Source organism: Microtus pennsylvanicus, chromosome 5, assembly GCF_037038515.1.
Source record: "Microtus pennsylvanicus isolate mMicPen1 chromosome 5, mMicPen1.hap1, whole genome shotgun sequence".
In the NCBI taxonomy this organism is placed as follows: Eukaryota; Metazoa; Chordata; class Mammalia; order Rodentia; family Cricetidae; genus Microtus; species Microtus pennsylvanicus.
Window position 1 is genome coordinate 51,224,437 of NC_134583.1, and position 14,734 is coordinate 51,239,170.

The 14,734-nt window shown below is 35.7% G+C and overlaps 1 protein-coding gene across 4 annotated transcripts in view; it reads right to left on the reverse strand.

Annotated features, from left to right (window-relative positions):
- Sbf2 (SET binding factor 2) overlaps positions 1-14,734 on the reverse strand; it is a 395,017-nt gene that overhangs the window by 174,411 nt on the left and 205,872 nt on the right. For all 4 annotated transcript variants that reach the window (XM_075971874.1, XM_075971873.1, XM_075971872.1 and 1 more), the window contains exons 9-13: positions 14,519-14,632; positions 6,831-6,908; positions 5,417-5,530; positions 4,864-4,992; positions 2,095-2,193 (exon numbers count right to left, since the gene is read on the reverse strand). In XM_075971874.1, the coding sequence (XP_075827989.1) occupies positions 2,095-2,193; positions 4,864-4,992; positions 5,417-5,530; positions 6,831-6,908; positions 14,519-14,632 (534 nt within the window). The remainder of the gene's footprint in view (positions 1-2,094; positions 2,194-4,863; positions 4,993-5,416; positions 5,531-6,830; positions 6,909-14,518; positions 14,633-14,734) is intronic.

Below are 14,734 nucleotides of genomic sequence, written 5' to 3' on the forward strand. Positions count from 1 at the left end.
GGCCAGCTTGGTATATAGAGGGAGTTCCAAGACAGCCAGGGATACATAGACAGCCCTGATTCTAAGACTCCCTCCCTAGCAAAAAAATCAAAGAAGTAAACGACTAGTTACTAAAAGTATCAGTCCTATTTGACTCAGTTAATTAGACTGATTCCCACATGGCATTTTGCTCATCTTTGAAATGCATCAATAAACCATTCCTGCATAGAGAGGAACAAAATACTTCCTAATCTTCAATTTCCTCATCTATTTAATACCTGTCTTCCCTTACTGCACAGGGTCATTGCCACATACAGGGTCACTGCTAAGTGAGGAAGTATGCTAAAACACTGTCAAAAAGATTAGTGGAAGCATCACTTTTTGTTGTTGTTGTTGTTTTCAAACAGTTTCTTCAGGAACTCACTTTGTAGACCAGGCTAGCCTTCTACAAGAGATCTGCCTGCCTCTGCCTCCTGAGTGCTGGAATTAAAAGTATGTACCACCACTGCCTGGCTGATTGTTAATTTTTTTGGAATTGCAGATAGAGCCAATCTGACAGAGTGAGGTTAGAAATCATACATGAGAACACTCACAAATTTATAATCGGGATTACATCACCTAATTAATAGCTACATCATTCTGAGCCAATTATAGCCTCAAGAAAATGGGCATACTGAACCTGGCATAAATTTACATAAATTTACAGTATCTTTAATGATACTGTATGTAAAGTGGTTAATGCCATATCATTTATTTAAATTTTTGATAAAATCATGTATGACTTAAAATGAGATGTTTAAGAATACAAAATATTGCTTCTTAGAAAAGGAACTAATTATATATAAGTGACAGTCCAATGAAGTATTGTTGTTGAATAATTAAAATAGAAAATAATCTTTTGCCAGGACCATGCATGGTATGCCTAATTTCTGCCTGTGTTAATTATTGTTCTTTTTAAGTTAGTCAAAAGACACTGTGAAAACTAATAATAAAAATCACTAGTAATTGAAAGAAATAAGCCAGGAATATTCAATTCTGTACCAAAACTGATTATGGGTATAGTTCAGAAAAGAAAGACCATTTGTTTTAGTACAAATCTCTCAAAAAGAATTATTTCTCTCGAAGGAAGGTCAGATTCCAAATGTAGAACTTGAGCATAACTGAGTAGAGCAGGGACTATCTCAGAAGTATAGTGGATGACTGCACACACCAAAAATCTGGGTTCGGTACTCAATACATGCATGTGCACTTGCATGCACAAGCAAAGAAAATTATTAGAAACTACACAACAAGGTAGTAGTTTAGTATTTCTGCATTTAACTTACTGCCTCCCAGATTTCAAATGTATGTGACAAAGCAGTGACTAATAACTCACTGTCAAAATGGTTTACCTTGTCAAACAGCTAGATTAAACAATACGCATTGGGGCCAGAACACTAATATCAAGTTCTCTCCAAATTCCTTAAGAAAAACTCCCTCTGCTTTTCTTCAGAGGTCCATATTTCCCACTTGATTTATGTTTCTTAGCAAAAGAAATCAAAGGCTTCACAAGCAGGAGTAATCAGCACCCACTTAGCCAAAACCCACTATTCAGCCCAAGAATTCAGGTTGTTGTTCACCACATCTTCATTTTTTACATGACAACATTTCCCTCTCCAGGGAGCATTTTCATCTTTGAGTTTCTGTGAGTTGAGTTTATTACTTCATTATTTCAGTGTTCTGTCTGTGTGTATGTCTGCAGGCTACTTCATTATTTCAAAACAATAGAATTCCAACGAGAACCAGTGCACTATGCTGAAGCAGAGCATATCACTCAATGCTATTTAAGATACTTCTGATACCCAATGTGTCTAAACGTTCTGCAGTAAATAAGCATGAGACCCAGAAGAAAACTTACAATGAAGGCAAAGACTAATGAGGAAAAACTGTGGTCAAGATATTTCCATGACTCAGTGACTGATATAAAAATGTTATACACTATGACATACAGGATCAAGTGTGACATCTTGGGACTGATTATCTCAAGCACAAGTATCACAGCTACAATGGTGAAGCTTTTCAGTTCTGAAAATGAAACATTTTATTAATATTTTAAAATGGACTAAATACACTTACATTTTTGAATAGCTGCTCAGCAAGTTCTCTGATGTGCTTTATCATCTTCATTGGGTTGTTTTCTTCAACTTTAATTCTCTCTACTTCAAAAGCTACCAACTTGGAAAAAGAGTCAGATGGCAATAATCAGTACCCAAATATGCTGAATTTACATTTTCATACAATATGCAAACTAAGAGTCATTATATATACATATATATATAAATATAATTTTACAAATAATTAATGTAGATTTATATTGGGTTTCACCCCTATCCCCAAATGACAAAGGCTTATCAAACCTATGACTTGCCAGGTAGTCTCTACTCAGTGTCTCTTGGGGAACAGGCAGTTATGGAATGCAGAGAAGCATTTTCACCCTGTAAGTCTCATTCACAATAATTCACTTAGAAAAATAAGCAAGTCTCCAAATATTTCATTACTTTACAAATATGAACAAACAATCATGCCATGCTGGATGAACTTGATGGTCAGTGTGACCTGGGTTCAGATTTCTAATATTTAAATGAAGATGGAACAGTAGGACACCATTTAGACTCCTTTTAATTCTCAAATGATATATATGGAATCCATTTCCTTATTAACTAGTTAGCTAAGACAGTTGTGTAGGAATACATGCTTACTGTAGAAGACTAAAGAAATGTAGAGGAGAGTAAACAGATGAAAAGGGAAAGGAACTAGAGTTCTTTCAGATGGCACACAGACTAATGTTGCTATTAACAAAGTTTCAGAGACCTGTAAATGAGTTAGAAAAGGACTTTGGTAAATACTTTAGTTTAACTAGATAAGCCATTAACCATTGAGGACTTAATTAGGAACATATGGGTTAATATAAATATTACTATGATCAAAGTCCAGTTACATTAACTGTTATTAACAGGGAACCAAAAGCTCAGTAAGTGCCTGCAAACAACTGTGCCTTACACCAGCATGTGCTAGTTACTAAGTGAGGCACTGGTGTAGGTCTTCATTCAAGACAGAAGCTCTGCTCTCCTTCCTTTACCTGTAAGTACTTAACTGTCTTTACAAAGAATAAAAGACTCATCTCAGAAAGAAAGACCTTCATGCCTACTTTCTTTGCACAAGATAAATCACCAGGGGTAAAAGGTAACACAGCCTTCCTTATTTTGGGTGTCAGGAGTGTCTTTCTTTAATGAATGTCAGGAACTTTAAAATCTATTGGTTCCAATACACTGAAGTTTCATAAACTTAAATATAAATGATATTCATTTTCCTGTTGCCTTAATGCACTGCTGTGAATATAAAATTAAATGATAAATGGAAAATGTATTTTAAAAAAGAAGCACAATAAATGTAAAATAGTATCCTATTCATCTATTTTATTTCTCCCTTTATATGGCCAAATCCTTGAAAAGATAGAGACTATATATCTGTACCAAATATTTCTACTGAAGTTGCTAGAAAAATTGCAATTATTGTTAGCAGGAATGCTATAAATTTAAATTACAGGTCTATGACATTGATTAACTAAATAGAACTGCAATTTAAAGTCACATATCTATGCTTCAAGTTAGACCCAGCTGCAGACTTAAAATCACTGAACAACTGTATTTTAAAAACTGAGTTTTATTTATGCAAACACTGTCTAATTTTCAAAAAGAACCAAGAAGCTATTCAATCCCAGTTTCTAAAAATCTTTATGTACGTCTGAAACATTCTATAATTTTCTCAATTTACATTTGTAGAGATGAGGCGAGCAGGCCTGCTTTTTGTCCCGCCCGGCTCCCACATGGCTAGTTTAGCCCCAGAAATAATAACATGAAAACTGTATTTTTTTTAAACACTGCCTGGCCCATTATATTTAGCCTCTTCTTGGCTAACTCTCACATCTTGACTAACCCACTTCTAATAATCTGTGTAGCACCATGAGGTGGTGGCTTACCAGGAAAGATTCAGCATGTCTGACCTGGCAGCTGGCTCCGTGGCATCTGACCAACTATGCTTTCTTTCTCCCAGCATTCTGTTCTATCTACTCCACCTATCTAAATCCTGCCCTATCAAAAAGCCAAGGCAGTTTCTTTATTAACCAATGAGGGTAACACATAGACAGATGACCCTCCTCCATCATTTCCCCCTTTTCTCTTTAAACAAAAAAAGAAAGACTTTAACTTTAACATAGTAAAATAATATATATTATAAATAACAAAACAGTTATAAAGCAAGAATTACAGTTACAATATTTATATCTATTTTATCTTTTATCTTAACTAAGGAAAAGTATAACTATCTATTTATTTCACTTTGTAAAAGGAGCAGCAGGCTGCGTTCCTGGCACCCGGCTAGTTTTCACCTGAAATAATAACACACAAATTGTATTCTTTTAAACACTTCCTGGCCCATTAGTTCCAGCCTCTTATTGGCTAACTCTCTCATTTTGATTAACCCATTTCTATTAATGCGTGTAGCACCACAAGGTGGTGGCTTACCAGGAAGGATCTTAACCTGCATCCATCTTGGAGAGGAGAGCTATAGCATCTGCCTGAATCTACTTCTTTCTCCCAGCATTCTGTTCTGTCTATTCCACCTATCTAAGCTGCTGTCCTATCAAAGGCCAAGGTAGTTTCTTTAGTAACCAATGAGAGTAACACATAGACAGATGACCCTCCTCCATCATACATTATAAATGTTATGATTTGATACACAATACTTAGATTATTTAATATTTAATTTATAATGTCTATGAATTTGAGTAAACATTAAAATAATAGCTTTTGCTTTTTAATTATTAGTCATTGATAAGAACTATACCTCATCAAAGAGATCACAGGCTCTAAATGGAGGTCCTCTTTCTGAAACAAAACCTGCAAATGCCATTCCATTGAGCACTTTAGTGAGGAAATCATTCTCAACCAAACCACGCTGCCCCAAGAAAGCTGTCTGTAAAGGAAAAAAATGTGAAATAATAATTTATCATTGGTAAATGGAAAAATGACTAAAATAAAAATAGAAAGACTAATGATTGCTTGAATGCTTTTAGGTGTAACTAAACATGGTCATGAAACATATTTCTCTCAAATGGTTTTGTCTAGTACATGAAATGCTACATGCATTGGAAAGAATAAAAATTAATTCATCTAAAGGACAGGAGGAAAAAAAATCAGGTATTAATACTCAACTTTAATAAGAGAAATATCAATTTTAAGTTTATGTATTCTGAAGAAAAATATTATGCCAACTCCATGTGTCACATAACACAGAGACTTTAATCATATATACAAAAAAATTAATTGAATATATATGTCTAAGAGAGGGGTTCTTTTAAGTGAGTCCACTTGACAGACAACCTGGCACTGTGTCTTACTTTGTGGAAATGTATCACAGGCTCAGCATGGATTCGTATAAGCTGGAGGCATGACCTATATCCTTGGAACAGTTGTGCAAACAACCTAAGGAAAACTGCTCGTACTTCTTTATCCTGGAAATATAAAAAGAAACACACAGGTAATTTAATTTAGTAAAAAAACAAATTAAGTAAAACAGAGAAGGAAGAAAGCTTGAGTGAGCAAGTGTGCTGTGCTTCCCATGCGTGTTTCTCCAAGCAGCAGGCACAGACCATGATAGTCTACCTATTCTTGGGCCAAATGGTTTGTTTTTTCTACTGAAACAAATAGATTCAAGAGCATACAGCTCTCTTCCACAGGAAAAAAAAGCAGCACAGTTTCCTCTTTTACTATGTGAGAGAAAGGAATATATGCCAATACCTTTTATTTTTACACATGCAAAAAATTATAGTAAAAATTATAAAAGGGAAAACACTAAAAGATTATATTTTAAAGACTTAAAAATTTTTTCCAACATCCATCCAAATTATAAAAATCTATTCTTATTCTAATGAAATATGATTTAAAAGTAAGTCTTGCTAATCTACGTTTTAATAGAAACAATTTTAAAACTGTTAAATAAAATTCCATATTTTTTTAGTCAATACCTAATTTAATGGATAAAGAAATTAAGGTCAAGAATTCTTACATCATTTTCCAAAGGACCAGAGCTCTTTAAAGTCTCCCACTGGTCACACATTCACCTCTAAGACATGAACTGGGCAAAATAAAAAAGGGGTATCATCGGGCTGGAGAGATGGCTCAGAGGTTAAGAGCATTGCCTGCTCTTCCAAAGGTCCTGAGTTCAATTCCCAGCAACCACATGGTGGCTCACAACCATCTGTAATGAGGTCTGGTGCCCTCTTCTGGCCTGCAGGCACACACAGACAGAATATTGTATACATAATAAATAAAAATAAATATTTTTTAAAAAGGGGGTATCATCTATCCTATTTGTTTATGACTGCTAATCCAATCGCCTTTGGGCACTTACACCTCAAACCTGATTCTCTCCTAAAATCAGCATTCATTATTTCATTTTTCTAAGTATCCACCCTATTAGAGATGTAGCTCAGTGATATAGCACATGCATAGCAAGAGTAAGGCACTTTGTTTGATACATAGCACTACAAGAACAGAAGAATCCAAATTCTTATATTGGGTAGTTTTCCTGGGAATAGCTGAGGCTCTGATTTTTTTTTCTGTCTTTACTCTTGCTTCCTAAACAGAAAACTAAATCCCCTCTTCTGGCCAGTACGCTGCATTGTAACACTTTTTGAGAATACAAGAATTCTAATTTCTATTTGGGGGTACTTCTAACTCAGCTTCTTCAACAAACCTAAAAATAAAAGTACACAACTCAAAAATATTAAATTTGAATATTAAATTTCTTACCAGCATTTTTGAATGGGATAAGGCTGTTCGTGGAGGAGGGAAAGCATGATCTGCTACTTCCAGATCAGGGTGCAAAATCTATATTAAACAAAATTATAATATAAGATATCTAGGATTAATAAGACTTACTCATTAGTTTCTTTGGGGCATTGAGTGAACTATCTAATGAGTTAGAGTATATTTCCACCATGAGATAAAATTCTATTAATTGATACAGATGCATGTACTGCTGTGGAAAGATCTCTAAGACAAAACATTAGGAAAGAAAACCTCTGAGGGGCTGGAGAGAAGGCTCAGTTATGACCAAGGTACAACTCTCAGCAACTACATGATGGCTCATAACCATTTGTATCTCTAGTTCCAGGGGCTTTGACACCTTCTTCTGATAGGTACTCATGTGGCATGAAGACAAAATACCCATACAAATGGAATAAGATGAACATCACAAAAAAAGATAAACTAGAAAATTGATATAACATTATTTCACTATTTGAAAAAAAATAGATAAATGCACACAGAGAAAAACATACACCTGAGTATGTAAAGTTCTCAAAGAATATCTACCAAATTATAAAATGAGTAACTACTGTGAACTAAGCAGTTTGAGTAGTGCTATATATCTATGGGGCTACTTCTTAAAAGAGGTTTATTTTACATCGTGTAATATAAAAATTAAACAGATGAGATAGAATAGAGAACCCAGAACTAAAGTCACACAGTTACAAACACATGATTTTTGAGAGAACTGTCAAAAGCATATATTATAGAAAAGGCAATCTCTTTAACAAATGGTGCTGCAAAACGATACACACATGCTGTGGGATAATGCTCCTGTACACTGTAAAGATTCGTCACTTGTATTGGTTTAATAAAACACTGACTGGCCCAGCAGCCAGGCAGAAAGTATAGGCAGGGCAACTAGGGTAGGAGAATTCTGGGAAGAAGAAAGGCAGAGAGAGATGCAGTCACCAGCCAGATGAAGAGGAAACAAGATGAAAATATGCCTTACTGAGAAAAGGGACCAAAGCATGTAGCTAAATATAGACAAAATTATGGGTTCATTTATGTTATAAAAGCTAGTTAATAACCGGGCGATGGTGGCGCACGCCTTTAATCCCAGCACTCGGGAGGCAGAGGCAGGCGGATCTCTGTGAGTTCGAGACCAGCCTGGTCTACAGAGCTAGTTCCAGGACAGGCTCCAAAGCTACAGAGAAACCCTGTCTCGAAAAACCAAAAAAAAAAAAAGCTAGTTAATAATAAGCCTGAGCTAACAAGCCAAATAGTTTATAATCACTATAAACTTCTGTGTGTTTCTTTAAGACTGAACAGTTGTGGGATCAGTTGGGATAGAAATGTCTGCCTACACACACGTCAAGGAATGCTACTAGACCTCTCTCTCATCCCGTAAAAAAAATTCAAAATGAAATAAAAACCTGAAATTTTGAAATTTTTAGAACAAAACAGGAAAATACTTCAAGATTTATTCACAGGCATAAAGTTCTTCTAAAAAAAAAGGCCCCAATGGTTCAGGAGAACCAAAAAATGGTACTACATAAAATGAAACTATGAGCAGAGGAAAGAGATAGCCTACAGAATTAGAGAAAATCTTTGCCAGCTATATACTGGCCTAAGAAGTCATCTCTCGATATATCAACAACTCAAATGTTAAATACCAATAAAACAAATCCTCTAATCAATAAATGGGTCAATAAATTAAATAGTTTGTAAAATAAAAATTCAAATGGCTAATAAATATTTGAAAAAGAATGGATAATAGCCATAGCAATTAGAGAAATACAAATTAAAATCATACTGAGATTCCATCTCCCTCAAAGTCAAAATTACTGTCATCAAGACAACAAGTGACAGCAAATGCTAGCAAAGATGTCGGGAAGGCAGAAGTTCCAACACCACTAAGAAGGGTGTAAACTTGTACAGCCTCTATGTAAATTAGTACAGGAATTTCAACAAAAAAGTGAAGTAACAAAACAAAAACCTACCATCTGACTTATCTATATCACTCTTGGAGTATTCACCTAAAAGAATCTAGATTAGAAAATCACTAAAAAATGCACAGACATGTTTACTGCAGCACTAGTCAAAATAATCAAGATATGGAACCAGTCCAGATGCCTATCAATGAACGAATGAATAAAGAAAATGTGTTATGCAATTTTACTGACTGAAATGTATGAAAGAATCATATTGAAAATCTAATCTGTATGCTAACAAATGTTAATTTATAAATGTTTTAAAAAGGTGCTGGAGAAATAGCTTAGAGATGAAGACAACTGTTGTTCTTTCAGAGGATCTGGGTTTGGTTCCCAATATACATGGTGGCTTAAAATCACCTGTAAAGTTCAGATACCTTTGGGCCTCCTCAAGCACAGCATGTATATGGTGTACACATATGCAAGGAAATAATTCATACCCATAAAGTAAAAGTGAAAAAAAATACTTTTTAAAGAACACTGAAAAAATAAAAATAGAAAACACAACAAACTAATTGAAATAGTCAGGGAGGAAGACAATCTTGAACTTTGCATTTCAGAATGAGGGTAGACTGTGATGAACCTATGAATAGTAACATGAGAAATACAACGTGTAACTACCTAGAAAAGCTAGGGAAAAAGGTTATCATTTGAGTTAGATTTTGGATTGTAGGAACATTTGTTTACACTGTGAAGATGTGTCACTGTGATTGGTTTAATGAAGAGATGAATGGCCAATAGCTAGGTAGGAGAGAATAGGTAGGACTTCTAGGCAAAGAGAGGAACCTGGGATAAAGCTAGATGTGCAAGTGCTGCCAGCAAGACACTGAAGAAGTTGGACATATGTTAGTTACAGAGGAGATGTAACAGAAACATATGGCAGAATGGAGATTAATAGAAACAGGTTAATTTGACTTATAAGAGCTAGTTGGGTCAAAGTCTACACTAAAGACAAGCTTTCAAATTTTAATAATAAGTCTCCATGTTGTTATTTGTGAGCTGGAGGCCAGAGGAAAGTCCAACTACATTTGGTGCCATGTATGTATGTATGTATGTATGTATGTATGTATATATGTATGTATGTATATCCACATAATGCCTGGGAAAGGTTAAAAAAAATTCTGAACACAAAGTTCAGACATGGCTTCCAGATGACCTTGGTCTCTCAAGCAGGCCCAGTGCTTACAGCATATAGCGGTGTGGCCCTTTTATATGGCCGTGCACATGAGCAGCTTGTGTGCTACTGGAGAGGGAGATTAGATAGAAATGCCTCCCACAGCCTGGACATAGCAGCTTTCCAGAAGAGGGTTTGTTAGATGGGGGTGGGGTGGAGCGGGGCGGGGGTGGAGCTAGCTACCAGGACCCATGTGCACATCATGTGCACTAGCTGTGCAGCAGAGGGTCTAGTTGCCACCCAGCAGTTTAAGCTCTGACTCACATGCTCATAGAATGTTGTAGGCATTTAGTAAAGCCAGATCCAGACAGAAAAAAACCTCTAAACAGGTATAGAATGCTTAAAAATGTGTTTAGATATTAAAGAAATAAAAGAAAATGGGTACAGACAGTCATAGAAAATAAACAAATATATAAATTGTTTAAAAAAATAATAATATCCAGCCAGGCAGTGGTGGTGCACACATTTTTTAATCCCAGCACTAGGGAGGCAGAGGCAAGAGGATCTCGCTTAGCCTATTATTCCTATATACTCCCCTTTTTTTCTTGTCAGACTAAGATCCCTGAACCTAATCTCCTTTGCTGGGTTTCCTCCCTGATCACGACCAATAACAACTTGCAATTAATGTCCCCAAAACGATTACAAACATTCATAACGCACTGAACAACCAAAAACCATTCACCCCACCTCTTGGGAATGTGGGTATTGTATTCTCTAGATTGTTTCCTGTTGTCTATAGATGATAGTTTCTTTAGAGGACCCTGAGAAAATTGGGATAATGATCAAGTCCTGGGAGAGGTAGCTGTATTTTTTTGTTGTCCAGTCTTTGTGTAATGGAAAAGTAAGGGCATAGCTGAAGTCCTGGTGAGAGTAATCTGTGAGGAGGAACCATCTCAGTTAGCACCTTTGAAGTTGTTCTAGATGCATATATTTTTGGGTGGTACAGAGGAGAAACAACTGATCCACATGGCAGAATAGAGATTAATAAAAATAGGCTAATTTGAGTCGTAAGAGCTTGTTGGGGGAAAATCCTTAAGCTAAGGCCAATCTTTCATAATTAATAACAAGTCTCTGTGTTATTATTTGTGAGCTGGCAGCCCAAAGGAAAGCCAATTATAGCTCTGAAGGTAAGTAAGTAGGGAGAGTGGGTAGGGGTGGGAAAGGGTCTAGGCAAGACTTGCAGAGGAAAGGAGAGGATCTGTCAGTCTAGAACACATTTTGTTTCTGCAGATCATTTTCAAGTAGGTGTGAGGGCACAAATCTGTAACTGCAGATCATGAAATGCTGCTGTAGTAGAGCTGCAAGTAAAACACTGACCGTGGCCAATTAGACAGATCCTGTCTCAGAATTAAATAGGGCTGAGATGTAGCTCAGTATGGTGCCAAGCATAAGCAAGGCTCTAAGTTCAATCCCTGTGAACAAAGGTTGTTCACAGTATTATGAATAGACCAAAGACTCAATCCTTACAGTTAATACTAACCTGGTTGTGGTGGTGAACACCTGTAATCCTAGCACTATGGAGGCTAAAGTAGAGGACTTTGAGTCAGAGTCCAGCTTGTGGCACTCAGTGAAACCCTGTCTCAAAGTAAAAACAACACTAAAATGTCAGCCCTAACTACAAATCACTCAGTCACTCCTATACCATCTTAATGCTTTGGTGTTTTTAAAGTCATTCATGGTTCTTACACAGTTCTAGTAATGTACTGTCAATGATTACAACTGTTTAGTAACCAAATAAACATTCTACATATGTTTTTCAAAGTTCCCCTGTCAGATTATTAAATCTGATCTCCTTTGGGTCCTTGTTGGACAATATGTACTGCTCTTACCTCTTATTCATGATATATTATACTGTATACTAGAGCATATAACCTGCTATGCTTGAGAACTGTAATAATAAATACAGTTTTACTACACATAAACTGTATACATTTAACCACATTTGTTAGCAGAGGCATTACAGTTAAAACATACAAAATGTAGAAAAACTCCTACAAATCCAACTGTCTTAAGAATTAAAAATCTTTCTTTGTTAATTCTGGTACTTACTCACTGAATAATTATTTATGTAATTATTAAATAATTACATAGTAATTTAAATACTAAAAGAATTATAGAAACATTTAATTTCTTCAGTGACTCACAAATTTTTCAGTTACTGCTATATCCATATGTAATCAATCCCATTACATAGTTAATATTTTTCTTTAAAATTATAAACCTTTTAAATGCGGTGGTATCTGAGATGATGGTCTTTGGAATCACAAATCTTACACATTATTTAGAACATGCATTTATAAGAAACCCACAGTTAATCCTTGCCATGCTTAAGTTTGAGAAAACCACTTTTTATCTTTCTATGCAATAAAATATCCTATGAAGTCTAGAGGATAGGTTTATTGAAGAGATGATTTGCTCCGTGGCATCAAGTTACAGAATGTAAACTGAGTCCTATATTAGTTTCTTTCCCATTTGTCACACCTTGTATTTCATTACAAATTATATTAGGAAACATCAGGATTTTCTAAATGTCTCACTTTTATAGATAACCACTACAAAAAAACTTAAGAACTAACATGAAGTCAAAAGTTTTCAAAGAATAAAATCTCCCCTGGTAATGGTAGATTTTTAAATTGATAATTAAGGAAGGAAAAACACAACAGCGCACTTCAACAGCCCAGACTAGAGTACTAACAACAGCGCATTTCAACAGCCCAGACTAGAGTATTAACAACAGCACATTTCAACAGCCCAGACTAGAGTATTAAAAACAATGCATTTCAACAGCCCAGACTAAAGTATTAAAAAGATTACAAAGACCTGAGTTCTACTAATATCTTTAAAGGAAATGTAGAGTTTCTAAGATCCTATATATATATGCTCATATATATATACACATTATGCTCATATATCTGACATTATGTGTATATATATATATGCACATAATGTCAGATAAATGAGCACCTAAAGAACTGCCAGTAAAATATGTCTTATGGCTTAGTTGGCAAAGGCTTGACTTGAAAGCACCAAGACCTGAGTTTGATCCCCAGAACCCTTTGTTTAATAAAAAAGACAAATCAAGAGCCAGAGAGGAGGTTCAGAGGTTGAGAGCTCTGACTCCTCTCCCATAGGACCTATGTCCAGCACAAACATGGAAGCTCACAGCTGTCTATAACTCCAAGATCTAATTCTCACACAGACAGGCATGCAGGCAAAACACCAATGTATATTAAAACAAAGCAAAAGCAAACAAAACAAAACAAAAAACTCTGGGCATGGTGGTTCACACCTTTAATTCCAGTTCTGAGGATTTGGTGACTATAGGATCCCTCAGGTTGGCCAGCCAGGCAGCTCAGCCTCCTTGGACTAAAAAGAGGCCCTATCTCAAACAATAAGGTGGCTGGCACCTGAGGAATGACAGCTAAGTTATCCTCTGGTCTCCATATGTATACACACATACAATAATGTTTTGTATTTTAATCAACAAAAATAGCATAACAAAAATTATTAAATTTGTTTCAATGTGAAAACCCTAATCCACAAGATTTTTAAAGCCATGAATGCATGGAATGTTGGACCTTTACTGCTTCAATTAATCATATGTTAACAAACTAAAAAGGCTGACAAAACATTGGTTTTGTAGTTAGCACACTCATAAAACAGATGATTTGCCAAGAATAAGGTTAGGGACTAGAAGTTAACAACTTCTAATAGGAAAAGTTTGAGCGAATACAAATTTATTTTTTATTTATTTATTTGTTTGTTTATTTATTTATTTACAAGCCAGGGTTTCTCTGTGTAATCCTGGCTGTCCTGTCTTGTCCTGTTACTCTACAGACTAGACTGGCTTCACAAACTCAGAGATCTGTCCACCTCTGCTTCTGAGTGCTGTGAATAAAGGTGTGCACCACCAGACTGAGCAGGAATAATAGATTTTTGAGGCAAAGTTTATCTATTTCCACAGTATTTCATATACAGTATCTACTGTACAGATATACTGAATGAGAAGCAAATATAACTACCTACTAAATGAAGGATTCTCCTCTAAAGATTACAAAAGAATGTATTTTTTCAAACACAGGGCTCTTTAAGATTTATAATAGGAGCCGGGCGGTGGTGGCGCACGCCTTTAATCCCAGCACTCGGGAGGCAGAGGCAGGCGGATCTCTGGGAGTTCGAGACCAGCCTGGTCTACAAGAGCTAGTTCCAGGACAGGCTCCAAAGCCACAGAGAAACCCTGTCTCGAAAAAACCAAAAAAAAAAAAAAAAAAAGATTTATAATAGGGTATAGTGGTGCATACCTTTAATCCCAGTACTCAGGAGGCAGAGGAAAGTGAGATCAAGGTCAGCCTGGTCTACACAGCAAGTGCCAGACCAACATAGTGACATAATGTCTCAACATAATATATGTATGTATGTGTAAACATGCACACATACACATAATTACAGACAATGCTTTTTAATTCCAGTTACTTAGTTTCAGGTTTAAGGCAAGAAAAATAATGATGAACAAAGAGGCATACCAAAGAAAGTGCTGCTTGAGTCTGATGAAGAAGTGGTTCCGGGAGAGAGGAGAGGTGAATGCATTCAGGAATTTTAATAGTGCCTCCATCCAAATCTGCTATGATAACATCTAACTGAAAGAGATTTTTAAAAGTAACCATAATTGATAAAATATATTTGTTGTTAAACAAATTAATTAACCGTGGCTAACTCAAACTGAGAAAAATCAATTGAGG